The 24,664-nt window shown below is 35.6% G+C and overlaps 1 protein-coding gene across 1 annotated transcript in view; it reads left to right on the top strand.

The window, feature by feature from the left end:
- The window catches only part of MEOX2 (mesenchyme homeobox 2), a 63,602-nt gene extending 39,176 nt beyond the window's left edge, over nt 1-24,426 (top strand). Inside the window, exons 2-3 of the mRNA XM_080818301.1 lie at nt 7,930-8,102; nt 22,893-24,426. Of these exons, the coding sequence (XP_080674427.1) occupies nt 7,930-8,102; nt 22,893-23,117 (398 nt within the window). The 3' untranslated portion in view covers nt 23,118-24,426. The remainder of the gene's footprint in view (nt 1-7,929; nt 8,103-22,892) is intronic.
- The last annotated feature ends 238 nt before the right edge of the window (nt 24,427-24,664 follow it).

Below are 24,664 nucleotides of genomic sequence, written 5' to 3'. Positions count from 1 at the left end.
GAGGTTAAAAAATAAGTAATTTACTTCTCAAACCTTCTATGTGAGGAAAATTATTAGTAGACAATAGTTCCAAGCAAACAAGTAAGTGCACAGTATTTAAGAGAGTATGTTTATTTGTTTAGTAAATAAGCCTGACCTGATTCTTTTTTAACCCAGTCAGTAGTGTTTGCTAAACATTTTGTATGCTCTAACATCAAAGCAGAATGTGACTCCTACCTACCTCAACTATCTAAATCAATGTAAATAGCTGTCAGGATTCTTTAAAGGAGAAGAAATACACACACACACACACAGCCTGACTCTAGTTTATTGGATTGCCAGTTTTAATTAAGTTTTATCAAATTTTTAAATAGAAACTTTCAGAGAAAACAAAAATCCATACATTGATCCCACAGGACTTATAAACTGTCATTTCAACAGTTTCACTGGAAAATCATAATTAAACCTTAAGCTTAATTTTATTTGTACACTAATCAAAAGTGACACAGATATTTTTAGGGTTTCATTAATTTTCAGTGTAAAATAGAAGTTTGCTAGTTACTGTATAAATTCTGAATTTCTTAGGTTTTAGGTTGAGTTCTGTTTGCAGAATGAAAGTATCCTATAGTTTGACGGTTTACTTATTTATTTATTTGAGAGGAGAGAGCTGGGAGTGGGGGACGGGCAGAGGGAAAGGAGAGAGAAACCCAAGCTGACTCTGCCCAGCGTGGAACCCAGCTAGGAGCTCCATCTCAGGACACTGAGGTCATGACCCGAGGAGAAACCAAGAGTCATACACTTAACTAACTGAGCCACCCAGAGCCCTCACTTTCCTCGGTTTTAAATTTTATAATAGTGACACTGATTTGGTGCTTTTCTATTGAACATATTTGGAGATATCATTATAGATATAAAAATGTAAGTAATATTCCTTGTCCCCATCTGCTATTAATTGGCATATGTGCTTTGAAAAGTTAATATAAAACAATTTTGCTGTGATCCTTTCTCTTGTGTTTAAGGTGAAGGTTATTTGAATTCTGATGATAGAACAAAACCCCTTAGGATTATCACTGGAATCATAATCCACAACCAGAGCATGAAAATCAAAGTTCCAGCAGAAATTCAGAACGAGGTGCTCAATATTGGGAATATGAAGATGAATAAAGTTCATTTTTAAATCTTAAGTTAGCAGGAGTCTAGAGTTCAGAGAAGTAGAGCAGACATGGAGATGAATGATAAGCTCCATACTTTATTATAAGAGTTACTGCTCTAAAAATATATTAGAGTCACTATGGTGACTTGACAAAAAAGGCTCAGAACCATGGCATAAATGCGAGCCTTCACACTCTTAGGAAATGCAGACTTGTCTTCTAGAAGAAAAACAAAACAAAAAACCTTTTAGAAGCTCTCCTGTGACATGCCCAAGGAATTTACCAGGCTGCTAGCAGAACTGATACTGAATTTTTTGGTGCCTCACTGCAAAAGCTGTATGGTGTTTCCTGAAGTCATAAGAGATCAAAATCCTTTTTGCCCTTTGACAGTAAATTAGAAAAGTCACAATTCTTCTGGCACTCCCAAGTTACTTACTGTCCTTACTTCTGAAAAAAGTTTCTTTCCCTCCTTATTCTCTCAGGGACACAGTAACACCATGTAATCCCAAGCCATTTCCTGACATAAGAACTGAATAGGAGGCAAAAGGGGGGTGGGTATTGCCTATGGAAGTTTGCATCCGCTTCATGCCCTTGTCAGTTGCTTCTGCATGTATTGGGATGTAAATGTGAATGCCAGGATTATCTTTGTATTTGCCTCCAACTGCTGAATAGATGAGAACAGTAATATGCATCAAACATTTATATTCTAGTTAAGAAAACAAAGGATCCGTATAGTGACAGAATGTGGTAAACATTGGAAGAAAGGAACGAAGATCATTTGATGAGATCTCAGAGGAAGGGTACATTCTTTAAACTAATAGGATCAGGAAAATGTAATGGAATGCTGCGTGTCAAAAGCTCTTCACTGGGGTTCCATTGGAGTGCAAATGGTGATTATTGTGAAATCCTTTGCTAGCAGGCACAATTCAAACATGTACATGTATGTGTGCCTTCTTTTGATAGACAGATGGTCATGATATTTCTGTAGTTTATGTTTTCTCTCTGGGATATAGCAAGAGGCATAAAGTCAATTCTGGGCATCTGTAACCAGTTTCTAATCCTAGAAGTATGTAGCAAGGTTGAAGAAGTTTACATTTACCCAGAAGACATATGCTGGGTATGTTTTTGTGTTAAATACTTTGAACTTGGTAGTGAGAACTAAAACTATGCTAAATTTGGCTCAAGTAAGTTGCTCTGTATTCCCATTTTGTGTGTCTTTGCCTCTTTTTAAATTTTTAACAAAATTCTATTTTATTAAATATATTTGGAATTGCACAATATTAATTTCATCAGAATATGTTAGTTCTTTGTGTATTTTACTTTGTATTTATGGCACAGAGGAAGAACTATTAGGTTGACATTCTTTCAGTATCAGAAAGAACTACATAGTAAATAAATAATAAGAAGGGCAAGGTAATGGGGCATTTTGGTGGCTCAGTCAGTTGAGCAGCACCTTTGGCTCAGTCATGATCTCAGGGTCCTGGGATCCAGGCTGGCATTGGCACTGGCTCAGGCATGGGCATCAGGCTCCTTGCTGAGCCTGCTTCCTGGGTGAGCCTGCTTCTCCCTCTCCCTCTGCAGCTCCCCCTGCTTGCGATCTCCCGCTGTCTCAAATAAATAAATAAAATCTAAAAAAAAAAAAAGGGCAAGGTAATAAAATTAAAATTAGTTGTTAATATGTCATTCTTTAAAAACAAAGGAACTCCACTAAGAAGAGGCTGTAAGGTAAAAATGGATTCATATATTGATGGCACAAAAAGTAGGGAATTGAAATGAATGATTGACTAATAATCAAAGAGGCAAGGAGCAAGGAAGCTCTACAGAATGACTTTTGCGTGTTGAATATAGCTATTACCATTACTGTTACTATTACTAAACTGAAAAATGGCCTTTGAAATTTGGCTTTGCTTTATAAGAAAAGGGAAACTATTCTTTTTTTTTTTTTTTTTTTTTATTTATTTGACAGACAGAGATCACAGGTAGTCAGAGAGGCAGGCAGAGAGAGAGAGAGGAGGAAGCAGGCTCCCCACCAAGCAGAGAGCCCCATGTGGGACGTGATTCCAGGACCCTGGGATCATGACCTGAGCCAAAGGCAGAGGCTTTAACCCACTAAGCCACCCAGGCGCCCCAAGGGAAACTATTGTTATAGCTGTATGTTTTTCACATCAAAGGTGCAAGATACAGTGGATGTTTTCAGTGCCTATTCCTATTCTAGATTGAGCATAGTGGTTTTCAATCCCGTTTTTCCTGTAACATCTCAGTATATAATGGACTTACTCATTAGTAATAGTAGCTCACTAGTGCTATCGTTCTCAAATCTGGAGAGGGGATCATGGATTGGCAAGAGGATTTACGAACCCCTGGGGGAAGGTTGTTTATTCTGGGAAAAAAAAAAAAATCTGGAGAGGCTGAAATTCCTACTCATTAAGAAACTGGAGGAGTAAGTTGGAAGAATTTCCCATGAGATAGGCTATTTCCCACTTAAATGTGAAAATACTAGCATCAATATGATTATTCTATAAATTTCCCTGCCTCCATTCACAATCCTTATGTTCACATAAAGGTAATTATTAGCTTCCTATACCAACTATTTGTGCAGCTTTGTTAATAATAAAAGAATATCTATCACTTTGAATAGATTACAAAACATTGATACAAGAAGTTGCAAAGGATGAAGACAGACAATGGCTTAGTATTCATTCTTCCTTCAGAGTATGGAATAAATATTCATTGTAGTCTAAGCTATAAAGACATTCCTTTACATTTTGATGCTTTACAGACATAGGTAAATTATGTTCTTCATTTAAACAAGTTAGTAAGCTTACCCAGGGTAGCCAAAAAATATACTCAATAATACTTTAATATTTCTCTTTTGCTAAAAAGCATTGTATACCACTAGTGAACAGACCAAGCCCTTACATTACTTGTCTTCACTGAAACATTATTATCTTTTGGCATCCTCTTGCACTAGGGGAAATAAAGAGTCACATGTGGAGAAGTTCTAAATGCTAGACAGAAATGATCCTTGGAGGGCAATTTTTATCCTCCACGGAAGTATTGCAGACTTCTTCCATTAGCATAGTCCCAGGGAGCAAAAGGTTAGGGAACTGGGACTGCCAACTGTACCTGAACACATAAGTCAACATTTCCTCCAAGCGGCGAGGGAGTGTGAGAGTGCACCCACATGTGCATTAAAGTATCTGAGACGAGAAACAACAATTGTAATATTTTACATTGGAATATACTGTACAGATGGTGACATTTTGTTTGTGGTTGTACGGAAGAAAGTAAGGCAGTTTCCAGATTCCCCCCTCAACACCTACCATTTGGCATAGGGTATGGGAGGTTGAAGAAAACGGAGGGATTTTTGCCTCAGTTGAAACAGCTGGAAAACAGATGGAAGCTGGTGTGCAATTTGCCAAAAGCCTTGTCCAAGTCTCCCACCCATTTTCCACCAAAGAAAAACTAGTCAGGTGATAGCAGTGGAGGCCTTAGGGTCAGCAAATGATGGGCTTCAGGACATGTTTGGAAAAAAAAGAGAAAAATTTAAAAATCCAAGATTATAGGAAATACAAGTCCAGAAATGTAGTTCGAAGGAGCATGTTTTCAATAGGAAAGAAAGAGTGGCAGCAACATGGGTGAAAACCACAGCAGAATCACAGTTACACAGATGAAAGTGTACACAGAATTAATTAACATTGGTGCTACCTCAACTGGATTCGCTTTCTCTCAGGTGATGAATTCAGGAAGCACACACTCACTCTTGGTCAAGTTAGGTTACAATGTAATTATTCCATGTGCAATTATGGTAAGTGTAAGTGTGCGCAGTTCACATCCTTTTAGTCCCTGTGAGCTACTTTGGTTTGCAATTCAGGCATTCAATAAATTGTTTTTGGATTTAGATGTTGAATTATAGCCAGACTTTTGTTTAAATTCAGTCACTGGATATATAAACCTCCTGTTGTATATTTCTGGTTACGATGGGCATGTATATAGATCCACTCCAAGGAACCTTCTTACAAGCATTGGCCCAAGTTTTGTGCGCTTGTGTATTTGTGTGTGTGTGTGGGCACATATTGATTTTGAAATACTTTTGAATACTACAAAAGTTAAAGTATTTCAAAAATAAATATAAAGTAACAGGCTTTCCTCAGTGTGAATTTGTTCATTCACGCTTATATAAGGAACTGTGTTAATCATGAATCATTCAAATTGAATTGCTCATGAGAAAAAATGCTCTGGCTTTGCTGTCAGTTTCCAGAGTTGCTTTACGGAAAGGAAAGGAGTATTGTCCCCATATAAAGAATAATCAGCTGCAGATTTCAGACTGAGCATGGCTCCAAATTGGCAATAATACTGTTGATTCATGTGAGAATATAGATCCTGTGAGAGGTACTTATCTGAGTAATCTAGGCTGTGACTGAGTTTGCAGTCTGCCAGGACAGCCAATGGAAACATTAAATTAAAAAAAATTCAGTCATCAGCAAGGTTCGCTCACACAGAATAGCTAAATGCTGTAAAGATGTAGAGGTTGGCAAATCTGTAGCTAAAAACAGTAAGTGGATGACAAAGGGAGGTTCCACTTTGAGACGGGGAAGTTGGCATTGTGTGAGCACAGCCCGTCTGAGAGCTCACACATCATCTATCACAGAACTTATCTTGTCCTAGTGGCATAGTATCCAGTAAAGCCCGTGTGTGTCATGTCACAAACTACTCTTGCCCTGAATCAAGCCCTGCCTGCTCTGCCAAGGTGGGGAGCCAGTCAGCACAGGGCTAAGTGACAAGCCCAGAAATGTGGTCAGTGAAATCTGAGGAATTTGCGACGGTGCCACTGCATCCGTGAATCCTCCTATGATCCCTCAGAGGGAAAGTAATGGCCTGTGTGCCAAAATTTTGATGTGAACTTTTTGTAGCTGCTGCTGTCGCTAGGCCTACACAACTTTACATCCGGCCAGTAGAGATTTAGTAAGAGTCAGAACAGACTGTTTACATTAGAGTGCCTTGTCTGGTGGATTCCCATTATAGAGGACCCTCTTGACTTCAGTTAGACTTTCCCCGCCAGACAGAAAAGAACACTAATGTGTGTGTGTGTGTGTGTGTGTATACACACTAAATAATATGTATTACCTAGCATATTTAAGCATCACTGGATGAAGAAACCGATGTTGCCCAAAAAGGTCTTTCCTAAAATATACCATATCACATTTGTCAATTTAAAAAAAATTAAAATGTCATTCTTTGGAACCTTTTTTTTAAGAGATGGGGGAGGGGCAGAGGAAGAGAAAGAGAATCTCAAGCAGGCTCCATGCCCAGTACAGGCTCAGTCTCATGACCCTGAGATCATGACCTGAGCCAGAATCAAGAGTCAGATGCTTAACTTAACTGACTGACCCGCCCAGGTGTCCCACACTTTGTAACCTTTGATTACCCATCATTTTTCCTATCGCTTCTCTCATTTGGGCTCATAGAAGACTTCATTGTACTCTTACCTTCTAAAGATGTCACGGTTTGTGTGCACGTGCTCTAAAATAGAGAATTGAAGTAATATTTAAGAGAGCACAAACATATCGCTTACTAGATCAACCTGCATCATGTTGCTATTTCCCTGAAGATAGATTTGATCTGAATTACTAGAGCTGGTATGATTACCTGTTATTGGTTTATGTGGAATTTGTTTTCCATTATAGGCACACGTTCTGTTCTTCAGTATATTAGAATGTCTTATAACCTACATCTCAGGGATATGATAAGGATACATGAAATATTACATGTTAATTATGCCTTAAAAGCATAGGAAGAAAGATGGAACAATATGCTCCAAATTATTATTATTTCTAAATGGCATTATAAGATTTGACATTTGAATACCTTTTGTTAGGCGTTGTTCATCTTTTTTAAAAGATTTATTTACTTATTTTAGAGAAAGAGAGAATGCACACACAGGTGGGGGAGGGGCAGAGGGAAAGAGAGAGAGAATCCTCAAGCAGACTCTGCACTCAGTACAGAGCGGGATGCCAGGCTCAATCCCAGGACCCTGTGATCACCACCCGAGCCAAATTCGAGAGTCTTCAATTTAACTGACTCAGCCACCCAGGCACCCAAGTGTTGTGCATCTCATGTTTTTTTCACATGTAATGAAAAAACATTTTAAAACTTTCCATAGTTTGAGTTCTGCGAACACAATTTCATTTATAGATTCCACACTGGAATGCGTATTGTACAAAGTAAAAGAATAGTATTGCTATTGCCCTCAAAGAGACCAAACTTAAATAGAAATTAAAAGGTCAGCAAATATATATACACGCTTATGTATGCTTTGTCTGAGCTTGAACTGACACTTGTGGTTCGGTTGCCAAACATTCGAATTGCTTAAATATTCATATACTCTGTCAATGCCTTTTTTTTTTAGGAGTTAAAAGTTCAATCATACTTAGATCCCAAGTATACATGTTAAACAACTTATTAAACACAATTTTGTATCTAAAATTGTTTTCCAGAGATGGTTTATTTATTTATCTTTTTATCATATTAAGAGCAGTTTTTTTTTTCCATATTTTGAAAAAATAGTAGACTCTTTGCCACTTAGGCTGTGAGTGACAGGAGAGCAGATTGAAAAAATAAGAAATGTATCTTACCCTGTTGTGTTTTACTATCTTTGCTATCTATTTTTCCCATATCTAACACAGTGTCTAAAAAAATAGTTACTCAGTATGTGTGCCTGGTATGAATGATGGGATTGAAAACATTTGAATGAATGAAGTAAATCTAATTGTCTCACTTTTTTTTTTCTCTTTTCCAGACTCCCAGGAAGGAAATTACAAGTCAGAAGTCAATAGCAAACCCAGGAAGGAAAGGACAGCTTTTACCAAAGAGCAAATCAGAGAACTTGAAGCAGAATTTGCCCATCATAATTATCTGACCAGACTGAGGCGATATGAGATAGCAGTAAATCTGGATCTCACTGAAAGACAGGTAAAGTTGGACATTATTGTGATATGATATTTTTAATTACACTGAGTCAACAGTCTTCTCTCACCATTTTTGAAATATCTAGACCTGTGGCTCTTAAATACCACTGAGAAAACAGGTGTTCTATTCCATGATGAAGTTTTGGCCCAGCAAAATGATACAATTAAGGATAAGATAGCAGTGTTTTAAGGAAAACGACAGTTAGTCAGTTTAAGGAATCATTCTTTATTCTGTAATTATGTCCTTCCTATATATTTTGGTTTAAAAATATTATTTCTTGTATATAATGATGGCATGTAGTGAGCAATTTTGTTTGCTTGTATCTTAAAATCTCCTTATTTTGGTGTGCTAGAAAGCTGGCAACCCCATGTTAGTTTCCTCTTGCTCCAGGACAGGGTTTGCTATGTTACTATAACACATTAACCCCCAGACCTCAATGACATAATAAAAAAGTTCACTGTTTGCTCAGTCTCCATACTAACTTTACAAGTCCAGCATTACAAGCAATCACTCACGGACCCAATCTGACTCTCTGGCATCTCGACATGTGGTGTCCTTGGTAACCACAGGAGGTAAGAAAGAGTTGGAGGTTCATGCATTGACCTTTAAATGTTTTCACCTGGAAATGACCCATGTCACTTCCATTTATACTCTAAGGTCCGGAAATCATCAGTGGTGCCACTTAAGTTCAAGGGGGCTGGGAAATCATGGGAGTAAGGGAACATAGATCATTGGTAAATATTTCCCAAATATTTTTGAAATTATGTTGGTCTCAAAAATTAAAAATTCTGGCATTGATTCATTTAGAGAACACTTAGAAATTAATGATCTGTGGACCCCAGTTGATAAAACCTAGAAAATGCTTTTTTAATTAATTATATTTTAGGTCCTTTCTTGGATTTTATTTGCTCCAGTAGTGCTCCCAGTGCATTCTTTTTATGGATTCTGATTTGCCCTGGGAGAATCTAGCCTACTGATGGTTAACAGTTGCTAATCTTTAGAAAAACATTCCTGAAAGGCAAATCCAAACATCTTTATGGACAGTGCAGTTATGATTGGCACTCCTAGGACTAGAGTCTCATTTCCTCTTTCACTGTATACACCTCCTCCAGGAATCCCATCGGCACCAAAGAAATACCAACAGGGTGTGGACAAATGAATACTGTCTTAGGAAAGCAAATTATTTTATCCAATTTCTTAAATCATCTTTTTTCCTCTGTTGATTTCTCGATTTCAGCTTTTGGAAGGATATTTCTGGGTAGTGGGAATATATTGAGAAACACTTTTATGTGGTTTTATTTATTGGCAGTTTATGTTTTATTAAATGTTATAACTAGTGCCTAAGTTGTGAAGCACAACATTTTCCTTCCCTTGAACTTTACATACAAAGTTCCCTCCGTAAGGGTACAACATTTGGCATGCTGGAAATGTTGGAGAATCTGAAGTCTGCATTATTGGACACCTGTTTTATTTTCATTAAAAAAAAAAAAAACTGGGAGCAGATAAAAAAAAAGAAGGGAGGGGAGGCATTACACATTAATGTCCTTGTGTATAGACTGTGAATTCTAAGAAATGCAATCATGTTTTATATGATACATAAAGGAAACAAACCAGGATTTGCTTCCAACCTATGGAAATAATGGCTTGCAGTACTGCACTCTTAGTCAAGAGAAAAGTGAAGATTCTGTGCTTGCTGTTCGGGGGTGGCTTTGGTTACCTGTGATTATCTGATTATAAGGCAGAGGTTTCACTTTTGGTTTAAAATAATTTATTTTTAGAAGCAATTCTATAAATTTGGTCTGGAAATTTATTAGGTATTTTGGATATGTCTTTTTCTTCCTGAGTTGCCATTTATGGAGAAGAATGATGTGCAGTTTTAAGCAAAATTATACACACACACACACACACACACACACACACACACACACACCAATTTTAATTTTAATCTTTGTTTTTTGTTTTTTTTTAAGGTCCCTTTTCAGTTTTGTATCAGTTAGCCTTTCTTATGTAATAAACCATTCAGAAATCTTAGTGGTTTCAACCAATAACCAATGTTCAGTTTGCTCACAATTTTGTGGGTCAGGGATTTTGACTGAGCTCATTGGATAGTTAGACTGCTGGCCTTACTTAAATGCCTCATACACAGAGCTGCAGTCACCGGTGGGTTTGAAGAGCTGGTTGGTCTAGATAATCTCAGCTGGGACACTTGTCTCTGTTGTGTGTGGTTTCAACTTCTTCTAATAGGCTCTCTGGGACTTTTCAAATGGGGGTAAAAGCATTGCCAAAAGTAGAAGAAAAACTCCAGTGTACAAGGGCTTTCAAAGACTCTGCTTACCACATATTTACTACTGTGCCTCATTGCCTAAAGCAAGTCATATGACCAAGCACATTGTCTATGTACAAGGGGACCATCTAAAGGAATGGGTACAAGGAAGGAAAGTAACATTTGTCAGAGGCCATTACTGAAACAATCTAACTATAGGATCATAGGGGAAAAAACAAAAACACCTTTTGAGATATAATTGGATTTTCAAAGAATTGAAATTTTGTATTGTGCAGAAGATTTTATATCCTGTAAATCTTTATTTCCAGTTTTGCAAGTTCATATGAAAAGGAGATGTATGCATGTGGAATCCAAATTCCCAATCAAAATTAAGTCTTTAGAGGGCCACTATGTGTTGGTAAGAAGAAACTGAATTATTTTGATAGAAGTTTGAACAAAACAACTAGATTTTCCAATTGAAATTGTGTATTCTTAGGCCAGTAAAAATCTCCCTAAGGCACAAAATGGAAATTAAAACTACCTTCTCTTGCTTCTACTCAGGTTTATATGTCATAATGGATATGAAAGAATTTCTGGCATAAACTATAAAACACAATTGTCAACAAAGGGGGGTGGGAATCTTTGCCTTTCAAGGCATAGTGAATTATTTTGTAACACAAATATTTGTTGAGCGAGATGCTAGAAATAAAATCTCCCTAAAATAAATTAGACGAGTCTCTGCTAGAACATGGAAGAGGGAAAGATTGAACAAGGACTACCAATTATGATGAGTGTTTAATGTCACAAGAGAGGAATGACAAAGTTGTATGGGAAAATGTTCCTGATTATGCCAGATTTCATTTTACTCCTAGACTTCTGTGTACACTCAGTATCTTAAATTGAGAATCTGAAGGCTTTATTTATGTTTTCTGGGATGAATTTTACTATGCTAAATTTATCAGAAAAATACTGTATGCTGTCAGTCATCAATTTTATTATTCTTAAAGGTCTAAAAGCAGATTCCTCCAACATGCCAGAGCTCTTGTCCCAGTGAGACATTTCAATTTATTTTCTCAAGCTTGGGCTTTTAAAGTTATAAATGTAGAGTTATAAACTGAACCCATTTCATTCATCTTCTTTTAATTGTGACACAGCAATTCCATTACTTTGATTTTGCATTAGTGCTATACCTGCTTATCTATGTAATCTATATCCCAACCCTACGTATTCTTAAATAACACCCCTCTTATAGGATTTCCAGATGTAAAATATTCTAATTATAGACATGTACTTTTTTTATATCCATTCTGCAAGATTTATCTTGCCATACTTTAAAATAACCTGAGACTTACATCTAACTCCATATTGTACAGTGTTTTCCTTAACTTTAATAGGATTTTCAATCTCCTAAAATATTTCTTCTTGACTTTGTAAAAGCTTTTCAAGACTCAAATGCTAAGGTAGAACTTATATATGTATAATGTAGAGAGAAAAAAATCAGTATTAAATAATCTATAACAATTTATGGCAGAATTGTTTTACAGAAATAACTTTCTCCTAAATGAAAACATGATTTATAATGAGAAGTAGTCTTTAGATGTACTTTCATCTAGGAATCTTATATAATTGCCTATGAAATGTGCTTGTGTATAACTGATATGTTATTTGTATTTACCCCTACTTTGTTTGTATCACTAATCAACATATTTGCTGCATTTTTAAAAAAGATTTTATTTATTTATTTGACAGAGAGAGAGATCACAAATAGGCAGGCAGAGAGAGGGGGGTAAATAGGCTTTCTGCTGAGCAGAGAGCCCAATGTGGGGCTCGATCCCAGGACCCTGAGACCATGACCTGAGCTGAAGGCAGAGGCTTAACCCACTGAGCCACTCAGGTGCCCTACTTGCTGCATTTTATTATAGGCCCCGTACTTGTCATTATAAAGACTTACTATAAAAAACAGATTTACTAAGATGATTAGGTTTCCTTTAAGGAAAAAAGTAAGTTATATTAAATCCTTAAATACCACTCAGGACCTGAATTTTCAAATCCCTACCTGAAGAACAGTTTCTGCAATTTTACAAAGAAGTCAGATTCTTAATGCTTGTGTCTCCCATAATGCAATACCTTAATAGGTCAGAGAAGTTTATAATCCCACTTGAACTACATCTGGTCAAAGAAGAAGAAGAAGAAAAAGAGGCTCATTCTGCAAAGTAATTCCACATTAGCACATAGGTATTAAAGAAAATTATTTTATGTTAAATAAAAATGGAGATACCAGAACACAGTTGAGCTTCAAATATTTTTAATTATATACTGCTGTTGTGTGGAAGTTACCACTCTAGTATCTCCCAGCTTCTAACTTAGAGTTTCCATTTTACAACATACTCATATACCCTTCTCAATCAACAGCTAATAAGCCTCAATTGGCAGAGCCACTTGGAATATTATGAAGAGCCCATCAGTCCAAAGGCCCTCCTGTCCCAAGGTATTTTTACATTTGACATGCTTATTCTGGCCTTTTCATCTGTCCAGACACACTTGGAGAAAGCTGCTGCCAATTTTTTAATACCTCACTGTGGGAAGAAGAGAGAAGGCGGCTGCATGAAACTATAACAGGAGTGACAAAATGGACATTTTTATACAGTTAAAGATGCCAAATATAGAAAGAATGGGAGACCCTTTCATTTCACAAAGCTAATAAAGGTGCAGTGTTGCAGATTTGTAAACTAGCAAAGATTACTGTAATAAACAGACCAAATGCATGATACCTCTGCCAAGATAAATGGAAAATCCCACCTACTTGGATCATATTCCATTATTGGAAATGAGAGGGATTATGCTTTGTTTGTTACTTCTAAATCATTAAATGGCTCAGTGCCACGTATTTTCAAAATAGGCGTCCAGTTTTTTGGATCACTATGAAGAAGAATTTTCCATGTGCCAAATTAACAGCAGTTTTGTTGTTTGCACATCAATTTACATAATCCCTGTCCTTTGAAAGTTTATTTCTATAAATTCATATGAATGCTTTTAGCTATTTAGCTAATAAATTATTCTCCATGACCAGACATATTGTCTGTTTAATTCAAGACTACCTGCAAAGCCAATGATGTTAGAATATTTCCTTATTTCTTTAGAAGAGTATTTAACAGTCACCTGAAGTAACAATAAGTTGTTTTTTTGCTTAAATCATGGTGTGTCTGCTATTTTAAAAGATTAAACATGAGGGGTGCCTGGGTGGCTCGGTCAGTTGGGCATTGATTTTTGGTTTTGGCAAAGCTCCTGATCTCAGGGTAGTGGGTTAGAGTCCCTCCTGGCCTTGGGCTCTGTGTTCACTGGGGAGCCTGCTTGAGATTCTCTTGCTCTCCCTCTGCCCCAACCCCTGCTCGTTCTCTCTTTCTCTCAAACAGATGAATAAAATCTTTTAAAAAAGTAAAAATTAAAAAAATAATAGACTAAACATGAGTTAACCCCTAGTAGAAAAATGGTGGTTAACATAAGGTAGAGGAGTTGATGATGGAATGTGATGGAATCTTCATTTGTAATGGAAAGAAGTATTGCCTGAGTACTGCTGTTTTTTTTTTTTTTAAGGAATGCATATGAACAATGTATAATCTTTACTTTTTAAAATATTTATTTATTTATTTTAGAGCGCGAGTGAGAGCAGGGGCAGAGGGAGAGGGGGAGAGAGAGAGAGAGGAGCAGGGAGCCTGACTTGGGGGTCGATCCCACAACATTGAGACCACCACCCCAGGCAAAATCAACAGTCGGAGCCTTAACAAACTGAGCCATCCAGGCACCCCGGCACAATGTACAATCTAAAAGGCAGATTCAGAACTATCTTACATACTACAAAACAAAGACCAGGAAATAAGAAGAGTAATGTAAGACAATCAATTATAAAGCAAGATCTATAAAGAAAGTTCAATGATTTAACCCTGTCCTAAATCAATTTTTAGAAATGTTACCTGTATAATGTAGAAGGCTGAGAAATAAGCAATTGACTGATCTCTAATAATTTATAAATATACATATCTAAACAGGAAATAATGTAGAAAAAATTCTCAGAAAAATCAGGCCCTAACCTTATTGAAACAGTCTTGAGCATATATAACAAATCAATTTTTTAAATGTTAGATGGATCGAAATATCAATGTACAGATATGTCTCTATATGTATGTATATATATATACATACACATATATGCATGTATATATACTTATAGATATATATTTATATTGCTATCTTTCTATATTATATATATTTACACACAACTATAAAATGCTCTTTATTTTAAAAACTTTATTAAAATTTGCTCTACACATTCTTGCTATGAACATTCATCACTCTGGTATAATGATAAAGATAATTCTTTTTAATCTCAGAATTGCCACATTTTATTTCCCAATTTCTTCAATAAAGAAATAAATATATTAATTTATACTTAATCAGTAAATCAACAACATTCTGAAACATAATATGCATTGCATCGCAGGATCACCATCTTATTTTATTTTATTTTTTAAAAGATTTTATTCATTTATTTGTTAGAGAGAGAGCACAACCAGGAGGGCTGTCAGGCAGAGGGAGAAGCAGGCTCTCTGCTGAGCAGGGAGCCTGATGCAGGGCTCAATCCTAGGACCCAGGGTCATGACCTGAGCCAAAGGTAGATACTTAACCAACTGAGCCACCCAGGTGTCCCTGGGATCACCATTTTAAAGTATAATGCTAAAGAAAGAAATTTCTGCTATGAAAGATTATTCCTTTCCCACACTGTCCTTGCATACCTGTGATTTTTTTTTTTTTTTGTCATTTGAAGAATTCTAAAACTAAGAAGCTTCCAGAAATTTTGAGGAGCCAGTTTTGTGTTAGACACCTTCAGTTCTAAAGACCTGTTCTATTATTTACATAAGTCTATGCATCAGTATATGTATATGGTCTGTGACATCCATAAAATGATAAATACAGACCTTAAGAGAACAATTTGTAGAGAATCTGGCTGTAAAAGACTTTCTGCCAATTGGTTGTCATAGTCACATCACTCTTCATGAAAACCTCAGAATGCATTAATTTGAAATAGATTTTTAGCTTCAAATCTATTATTTCTCATTTTTAATGATGGACTTTTTTTTCTAAGATTTTATTTATTTTATTTGAGAGAGAGTGAGTGTGAGAGAAAGAACCCAAATGGGGGCAGGGACACACGGAGATGGAGAAGCATACTCTCCACTGAGCAGGCAGCCTGCTGTGGGGCTCAATCCCAGGACCTTGGGATCTTGACCTGAACCAAAGGCAGACACTTAAAGGACTGAGCCAGCCAGGTGCCCCTGGACAGTTATTTTTTTTTTAATTTTTGAACTTTTCCCAGATATTTAGGTTATAGACTATTTTCTGTAGTCAGGGCATTTGAATATGATAGTAATAATTATTATTATACTTTTTAAAAATAATCTTAGGATGTGATTCCTAAATCCCTAAATAAATGAAATGATGAGTGTGGTGAAGACTCATATATATTATAATGAACTTAAACTTGTCTGGAAATAATCAGATATTAATCTCATTAGATTGAACCATAGAAAGTTGCCTTTTTCTACTGTGCTGATAAAAATAGTGTGTTCTGGAGCGCCTGGCTGGCTCAGTTGGTTGAGTGACTGCCTTCGGCTCAGGTCATGATCCTGGAGTCCTGGGATCGAGTCCAGCATCGGGCTCCCAGGTCCATGTGGAGTCTGCTTCTCCCTCTGACCTTCTCCCCTCTCAGGCTCTCTCTCAAACAAATAAATAAAATCTTTTAAAAAGTTATAAAAAAGAGAGAGAAAGTGTGTTCCTATGTTTCAACCACATATTTATATTTGATGGGTTTCACTTAATTAGATCATGACTAGAAGAGTCTGTTAGTCAAAATGGTATATATTGACTGTGATATGCTGCTAACTCTTGTTAAACTTCATCCCAGAGATTAGGAAAATGTTGTGAACAGAGGCCATCATTCTAGTTGATCTCAGGGGTGTGAACAAATAAGTATGGGTAGCGGCTCAGAATACACAATTTTATGTATTAAAGATTTGCTAGTCAGGAATTTTTTAACACAATAAAGGATAAAGTTTCCTAATTTAGTTTTGGTATTTCCACACAAATTTACTGAAGTCATGTGTTCACACCATGCTTAGGTAAACAGTATTTCACTTAAAATAATTAAAAGGCATACCTATTTTTTAATTTTGTAAAAAATAGGATTAGGAATAATGCATTTCCCTGTAAATATTATTGAAATAGGCCATTCGAGTTGAATTTCCTCAAGTATGACAGAAAGAGGTATTGTTGTTAGCATCTTACTACTGTACTAATGTACTCTACTACATTTCTAAAAAGTCAGTTAAAAGGAATCACTCCTCTGAGAATTTTGCCCATCATGTGAATGACTACTACTTTGGTTGCATTTTTGGAAAGGAGAAATGTGCCATTGGCTTGTAATAACACCCATAACATATAATTTATTATGGATAATTTCATTTGTTGCCTCAAAAAAGGGTTTTTTGAATATATAACTTGCCTACTGCTCCCGGTAGCTAATGTGTATTCACTTTGTTTAAAAATATGCAAGAAAGTAAATATTTTATGATGACACTGGTGAGCCTAATTCTCAAGCATTCTAAATAGGCAGGGGGGAAGAGGCTTCAAAACTGAAAATTACAGAGGCGAGAACGATTCATTGGTCTTAAACATTGTGCTAAAATAGGGGATACTCATGACAGGCAGCCCTCTAAACAAGAACTCAGGCTGTAGTCATGGAATGTGTCCTAGCACCCTTCATCCTCCTACCCGCCCACACTGTATCACCCAACCACAAGTTGTAAGGCATTAGAAACAGCCCAGTCAATTGGTTGCTTCCGTGTACTCCTTGAAACAGCTGAGGGATTCCTCCTCTTAATCAGATATAAATCAGTTCAGGCAGGAGGAGTATTTCTTTTCATACTTTACATCCTTACCTTATGGAGCATTCTTGGTTCTAATTCTTCAGTTCAGCTGCTGACTTTGCCACTGAATTACTTGGGTAAGTCTTTCTAGGGTTTGTTTACCTTGGCTTACTAGATCAGCTGCTGTGACCAAATTTAATCTCAGGGCATGTGATTAGATCTGAAAAATTGTACTTATAAAATTATTCTCTGCATGTTTTCATGTGGTAAAGATGTGAATAAATATTTGTTAGATAATATCTACAGTATTTCAAGTGCCCAGATACAAATGAAAACAGAGTATTAAATCTACAAATTCCAGATGTTTAGAAACCTCTAGATATGTCACTGAAATATTCAGTTTTCATCCAGATGTTTGGTGTTAACGTTTGTTTCTTCAAAAGACAGACATTTATGGTGTTATATAAATATGGGTTACAGCCTTATGTAGCCCAGCATCCTATCAATCTATTTGCCTCTGGCCATCTTAGGAAATTGTGTGGCAGTTGCAGGTGCATATTTCACTTGTATTCTCCTGTGATATATTGTGAGCCCTGAAAGGACAGGTATTTACAGAGTTTTATATAGAGGGCTGTAATGTGAATGACTAAATAAATTAAATAAAAAGGTAAAACGAATGTTTAGCCAATGGCAGCTATGATTCTCACAGGACAAGATATGATTTCTAAATTCTGAAATACGTCATTCAAACAAATTAATCACAGCAAAAATCTTTTGACTGCTTTCTTTAGTAAAAACAGTCAAGATGTGAATAAATGATTTTCTGTTTATTTAAACAGTAGTTTGATCATCCAGGAAATGTATACTAAGGGATAACGAGTGAAACTTCTTAATAAGCAAATGTTCTGAGAAGTAAGGTGTATAACTGAGCACTTTAAATATTCACTACTATAATACAGCAGGCTATTATATGTTTGTTACTTTTTAATATGAATATTTTTTGAAAGCTGTCTGTATGCATAGATATTAGGGGTTTGTAAGGTTTGATTCATATTGCTTTAATTTCATGAATAATAGTATTTTTTCGTAACTCAGATTCTTTGGATAAAGAATTTATTTTTATATGAGTTGTTAATCATACTATGTAACAAAACAAAATGTACTTTATATGGAATCTTGCCTTAGATTCAAGCTTGAAAAAGGAAGTATTTGAAAAAACAAAAACAAAAACCTCATTTATCTAGCACTTTCCAGAGAAATTATATACTAGAAGATAAAATTGGCTTTAGGACTCCCACAATGATGAAAGTTCACAAAGTTTATTTATTATGTGCCCAGATGGACAGATTTGTTTTAATTATATGCAAAATGTTTGATGATCCAATTTCTTAGAACCTATGGTATGGCTCTAGGTTGCTAGGATAAAAAATTCTCATGTCAATAATATCAAGAGCATGAGATTCCCAGAGGAAAGAAACAATTTGCTATAATAATTATGTGGCAGCGTAGCCATGTGGAATAGTGACTGTGGCGGTAGAGTTCTTTACTCTATCATGGGCCATTGGGTGAATCTCTTAGTAATGGATTAGCAACGATACCAACTAGAACGACAGTTTAAGGATATTCTATAAAATATGAAGCTAATCTTTATATCAAAGGCTTTCATATACAGTCAATAAACTATTACTTGGGGTGCCTGGTAGCTCAGTGGGTTAAAGCCTCTGCCTTCGGCTCAAGTCGTGATCCCAGTGTCCTGGGATCAAGCCCTACATCAGGCTCTCTGCTCAACGGGGAGCCTGCTTCCTCCTCTCTCTCTGCCTACTTGTGATCTCTCTCTCTGTCAAATAAATAAAATCTTAAAAAAAAAAAAGAACTATTACTTATATGTCTTTTTTATTGACTCTGAATGTCTTGAGGGCAGGAACTTTGTCTTATTTATTTGTACATTTCTCCCTCTAACCTTTTCTGTTTTTGATCTAACACAGTAGCTGTTGCTAGACATTCACTAATGTCAACTATATAAATGAATAAATGGAGCTTGAAATTCACTAAGGAAATGTGAGATTAATTTTGCTCTGTCTAGTTTATAAAAATGCAGATTATTAAACTGATAAGAATGGATACTACACTTGGTCTTAACCAAAGGCCAAGAAGCAATTATATAAAACGCACATGTAAAGTTTAATGAAAATAAATAGCATATCTATTTTTTTAAAAATGAAGTGTCAGGCATTTGCATGATTATACTTAGCTAACTAGAAACAAAATAAAACAGAAACTTTTTTTTCAATTTAACCAATGAAGTTGGATTATAAAGTGATATGAAATTAAACTATATTTATTTATAAAACTTCAGTATTAATATTCTAGTGGAAATATTGCTTTATAATCTGGGATTACTTTTATAAATTTATTTTTAATACTGTTATCCTAGTGGAAAAACATGTTTTCTCATTTCAATTCACCTCAAAATTTTATAGAATATTTGAAAATAAATCCAGACACACTGACTTTTGATATTTTGCATTCTTCCTTTCCATTTTCATAAGATGGACCCATCATGTATTTATTTGTTGCTGGTTTTTTTTTCTGTTATTAATTTCGTGGACTTCTAGTATCAAATATGTAATTTAATCTCTAAAGAAAAATAGTATATAATTACTGTATAATTACCAAATGCTTTCACATACATTTACATGTATGTGTCTTTATGTATTCATACATCCATACATGTATGTATGCACATATATCTACCATTGAAAACTATGAAAGTCTTTTTTCAGTCTGTTTAAAAAAAAGTGAAATGGCAAATTTTCACATGGTTACAGAAAACAACACAAAATAGCCTATATGACTTCTAAAATCAATACCATATTCTTACATTTTTCTCATTTAGAATTACACATAACAGGTTTTATACTGTTATTATGGAACTACTGTACCGCTTCTCCCAGAAAAGGAAATAAATGTAGATTTTAAAAGAAATCTATTCCTCCCATTTTCTGCCAAGATTATTTTGACTGAATGTTTCAGCTCTTGGTGACAATGATGATGATGTGTTTCTTCCATCTGGAATTGTCCGCGGAGAAAATGTCCCTATGGAGAATCTTGAAAGGCTCATTATTCCAATATTACAAATATGAAAATTGGGGTAGAGAGAAGTATAATTTTCTCAAATTCACACAGAAACTTAGAAGTGAAGCCAGGAGTAGAACCCAACTCATGTGGAAAAGATCTAATGTAACATGTGATGTCAAGCTTGCAAAGGTAATTAAATTGAGTAGTATAATTACCTAAATTATAGTACAGGAAATAGTGTCATATTTACGAACCTAATTATATAGAGTAGGAGAATTGCATGAATGATAGTAATCATATGGATGGAGTTCACATACTTTATATGTTTTACTTTTCTATTCTAAATACTTAAAAAGTAAGAATTTGAAATAAAACAGGAACAACAACAACAAAAGCCCAGTCTGAAGCCAAACCACCCCCAGGTTTAAATTCTGGCATCCTGTATTACCCGCTGTGTCATCTTAGGCAAGTTACTTAACCTTTGAGTCTCAACTTCCTCATCTATAAAATTGGAATAATGTTAAAGATCTGGAAAAAATTGTGACTATTAGAATATATAGTTTATATCTAGAATATGTATTCTATATCTATATATATTTAGAATATATAATATAGTTGCCTAGCTTTAAATAGGTATATAATAAAAGGAGGTATATAATAAAGGGTAACTACTGATCGTTAGGTTATTAAGTAACAGTAACACATGAACACCCATCAGCAAGTTTTTTTGTTGGTGTTTTTAAGGTTTTTTTTTTTTTTTAGTAATCTCTACACCCAGTATGGGGCTTGATCAATAACAAGTCTTACACACTGGACTCCACGTGTTTATGTGGGGGGTAAGTTGATACAACTTTGGACAACAGTTTTTCCATATTACCATGTTACTTTGAATGTTCATATATTCTGTGACCCAGTGATGCAATCCCTGAATGATACACTCAGAGAAGTTCTGTCGTATATTTATCAGAACACAAATGTGAGAATGTTTATAGCGGTATCATTTATAAACGGGGGGAAAAAAAGAAAAAAATTCAAGTGCCCATGGACAGCAGAATGGATAAACTGTGGTATATTCACACAATGGAATAGTATACAGTCATAAAGATTGCAGTCTCTTGAATCAACATGGGTAGGTCAAGAAGGCTGTAGTTAGAAACATCCTGTTTTGATAAATGTAAAAGACAAGCAAAATTAAACAGTACTTTTTCAGGTCACTTGTTATTCACAAACTGTTGTTTATTTTGGTTGGTTGTTTTATATAAAGGCTTAGAGATGATAAGCACAAAATTCAGGTGTGTGGTAACTTTGATTGGAGTAGACAGATCAATGTAATGTAAAAGGACCACTTAGCTTAATGAGAAATGCAACATGAACATAAAGTTCCTCCAAAACAAGAAGATGAAATGATGCCAATATTATTCTGGTTCTGAAAATAAGTGGTAATTTAATGCATATTTATTTATATTTTTTATTTTATAACATATATACTTTAATGTATTGGGCAAATTCAGTTAAATTTTAGAAGAAATCTTATGTCTACAAAGCTTATATGAAATATATATATGGTTCAAAATATATAGTTTTTTTAAAAATATTTACTTTATTTATTTGACAGAGAAAGAGATCACAAGTGGGCAGAGTGGCAAGCAGAGAGAGAAGGGGAAGCAGGCTCCCTGCGAAGCAGGGATCCCGATGTGGGGCTTAATCCAGGGTCCTGAGATCATGACCTGAGCTGAAGGCAGAGGCTTAATCCACTGAGCCATCCAGACGCCCCACAAAATATATAGTTTCTAAGATGAACTTATGCTGAGGTGGAATGGTCACGTAAAGCTTTGTGAATGCAGTGGCACAGAATGGTCCTTCGAGATGTAGCTTTCCCAGTAGCTCTCTGAGTATGTTTGAAATTGGTTCAGGAATTGACAGCTAAATATCAAGTCAAAGAACTTGGAAGAAAAAAATGTTTGACCAGGATAATTATTAAAATGTTAGCTGATAGTCATAGAAACTCTTTATAAAGCCAAGTACCTTTGAGCAACCCCAAATGATGGTTTTCTGCCATTTGTTCTTTTTTTTTTTTTAAAGATTTAATTTATTTATTTGACAGACAGAGATTGCAAGTAGGCAGAGAGGCAAGCAGAGAGAGAGAGAGGTGGGGGAAGCAGGCTCCCTGCTGAGCAGAGAGCCCGATGCAGCTCTCGATCCCAAGACCTTGGGATCATGACCTGAGCTGAAGGCAGAGGCTTAACCCACTGAGCCACCCAGGTGCCCCCCATTTGTTCTTCTTATACAGCATGTTGTAAAATATGAAATAAAGTATTTTATATGCATCTTCTGAACGCTTAGATCACCATCATAAATATGTTATGTGGTTAAATTCAGTGCTGGTTTATTTTCATATTCACTCCTTCACAGTGTCCTTGTCTAAGTCTCTGAGGGGCTATTTTTACGTTGACGACCCAAAAGGAGGAAAAAATGCCATTTCGTTTTCTTTCTCTTTTTCTTTCTTTCATTTGTTCCTTTTCTTCATTAAAGGTCAAAGTCTGGTTCCAGAACAGGCGAATGAAATGGAAGAGAGTAAAAGGAGGACAGCAGGGAGCTGCTGCTCGAGAAAAGGAACTGGTGAATGTGAAAAAAGGAACACTTCTCCCTTCAGAGCTCTCGGGGATCGGTGCAGCCACCCTCCAGCAGACAGGGGACTCTCTAGTAAATGAAGACAGCCATGACAGTGACCACAGCTCAGAGCACGCACACTTATGATACACAGAGAGGATCAGCTCCCTTCTCAGGAAAGAAATGTTGTGATGGCAAGCCTTACTCAAACATCGTTTACACAGACAGATGACGATGACAGTGATTTTTTAATATTATTAAAGTCAGGCATCTCCAGTCTTTTTTTCATTTTCTGATCTATAGAGGGTTTACACTAAGTGCCGCTTATGAAAGATGCTTCCTCAGTGAAGATGGAGATGAACTTGCTTTGACTATTCCAGATATGTTGGTCGTGTGTGTGACAGTAAGCAGGTATGTTTGCTTTTGCTTGCACTGAAAATTAAATTGCTATCAAGAGCAAACTATGAGACATTTTAATTCAAGAAGCCTCCAAAGTGAAGATGCAGAAGATGAACTTGCTTTAAACATTCCAGATGTACGAGGTCACGCGTATGACAGTGGGCAGGTATTTGCTTTCGCTTGCACTGACAATTAAATTGCTATCGAGAATAAACCATGAAACATTTTATCCTGAATAGCCGCAGTGCCTGAAATCACTCTTAAGTGGATAAAAAATGTATTTTAACTCTGTATATATTACCCTTAAGTCATTTTCCTGTCTTCACTAAGTTTAGCGATGCATTCATATTAGCTGATGAAAACAGGCACTCACGATGACAACCAGAACCAGCTTCCTGTCTGTTTATACACTTTGTCATCCCAGAAACAATCAGCACGTGCTTACTTGTGTTCAAGTAGAGGAAAATACGTTAGTGTCTGATAGGACATATTCTTGTACCACAGACAAAACAAACCTTATGTTGCATTCTCTATCAACTGCTGCTAATACATTATTATAAAACTTAACCTAGCTCCTCAATTCTTCCTATCTTATAGCTTGACAAAAAATTTAGGATCATAGGCAAATCAGTTAACTTACAGAAAGAGCTTTGTTTGACAGACTTTGTCTGATTTTATTTCTTTAAAATGCTATCTGTTATATGATTTAATTAACAAGGAAAAGGTTTCCCCTTGATTGGTGATGGCATTAGACAAGTTGCAAAGCAAAATTGATTCCTCAAGTTGGTAGAAGATAAAATTCTGAATGTCTTCAAATGAGATTCAGTAAAAACATTATTTTTTTCATATATGATGTATTCATGCAGAACAACAATCTTTGTATTTTGTAAAAAAAAAAAAAAAAGTGTTTAATAAATGATTCTTTGTAAATAATTTTGGTCTCCCTACTGTGATTTCCTAAATTTTTACAGGTTTTAATGTAAATACTCAAAGTCCTAAATTCATCTGCACTTGTGTACATCCAGATGATCATAATAAATGAATCATCTACATTTTTTCCTCTGGTTTCTGTATTTTTTAACTGTGCAAAACAAATAAATCATTGGATAATCAAAGAACATTTAAGAATACATATGTATTAAATCACTTACCTGATTTGAAGAATATACCAAATGGACTTTTGTGTGTATTTTATGAAATTGAAGATAAAAGGGGAAAAAAGTACTGTTATTTGTCACAATGAGGTAAAAAGAACAGTTACCCTTTTTTTTTCTTTAAAGATTTTATTTATTTAT

This window comes from Martes martes (genome assembly GCF_963455335.1).
Source record: "Martes martes genome assembly, chromosome: 11".
NCBI classification, from domain to species: Eukaryota; Metazoa; Chordata; class Mammalia; order Carnivora; family Mustelidae; genus Martes; species Martes martes.
This window is presented reverse-complemented; position numbering and strand designations above follow the sequence as displayed.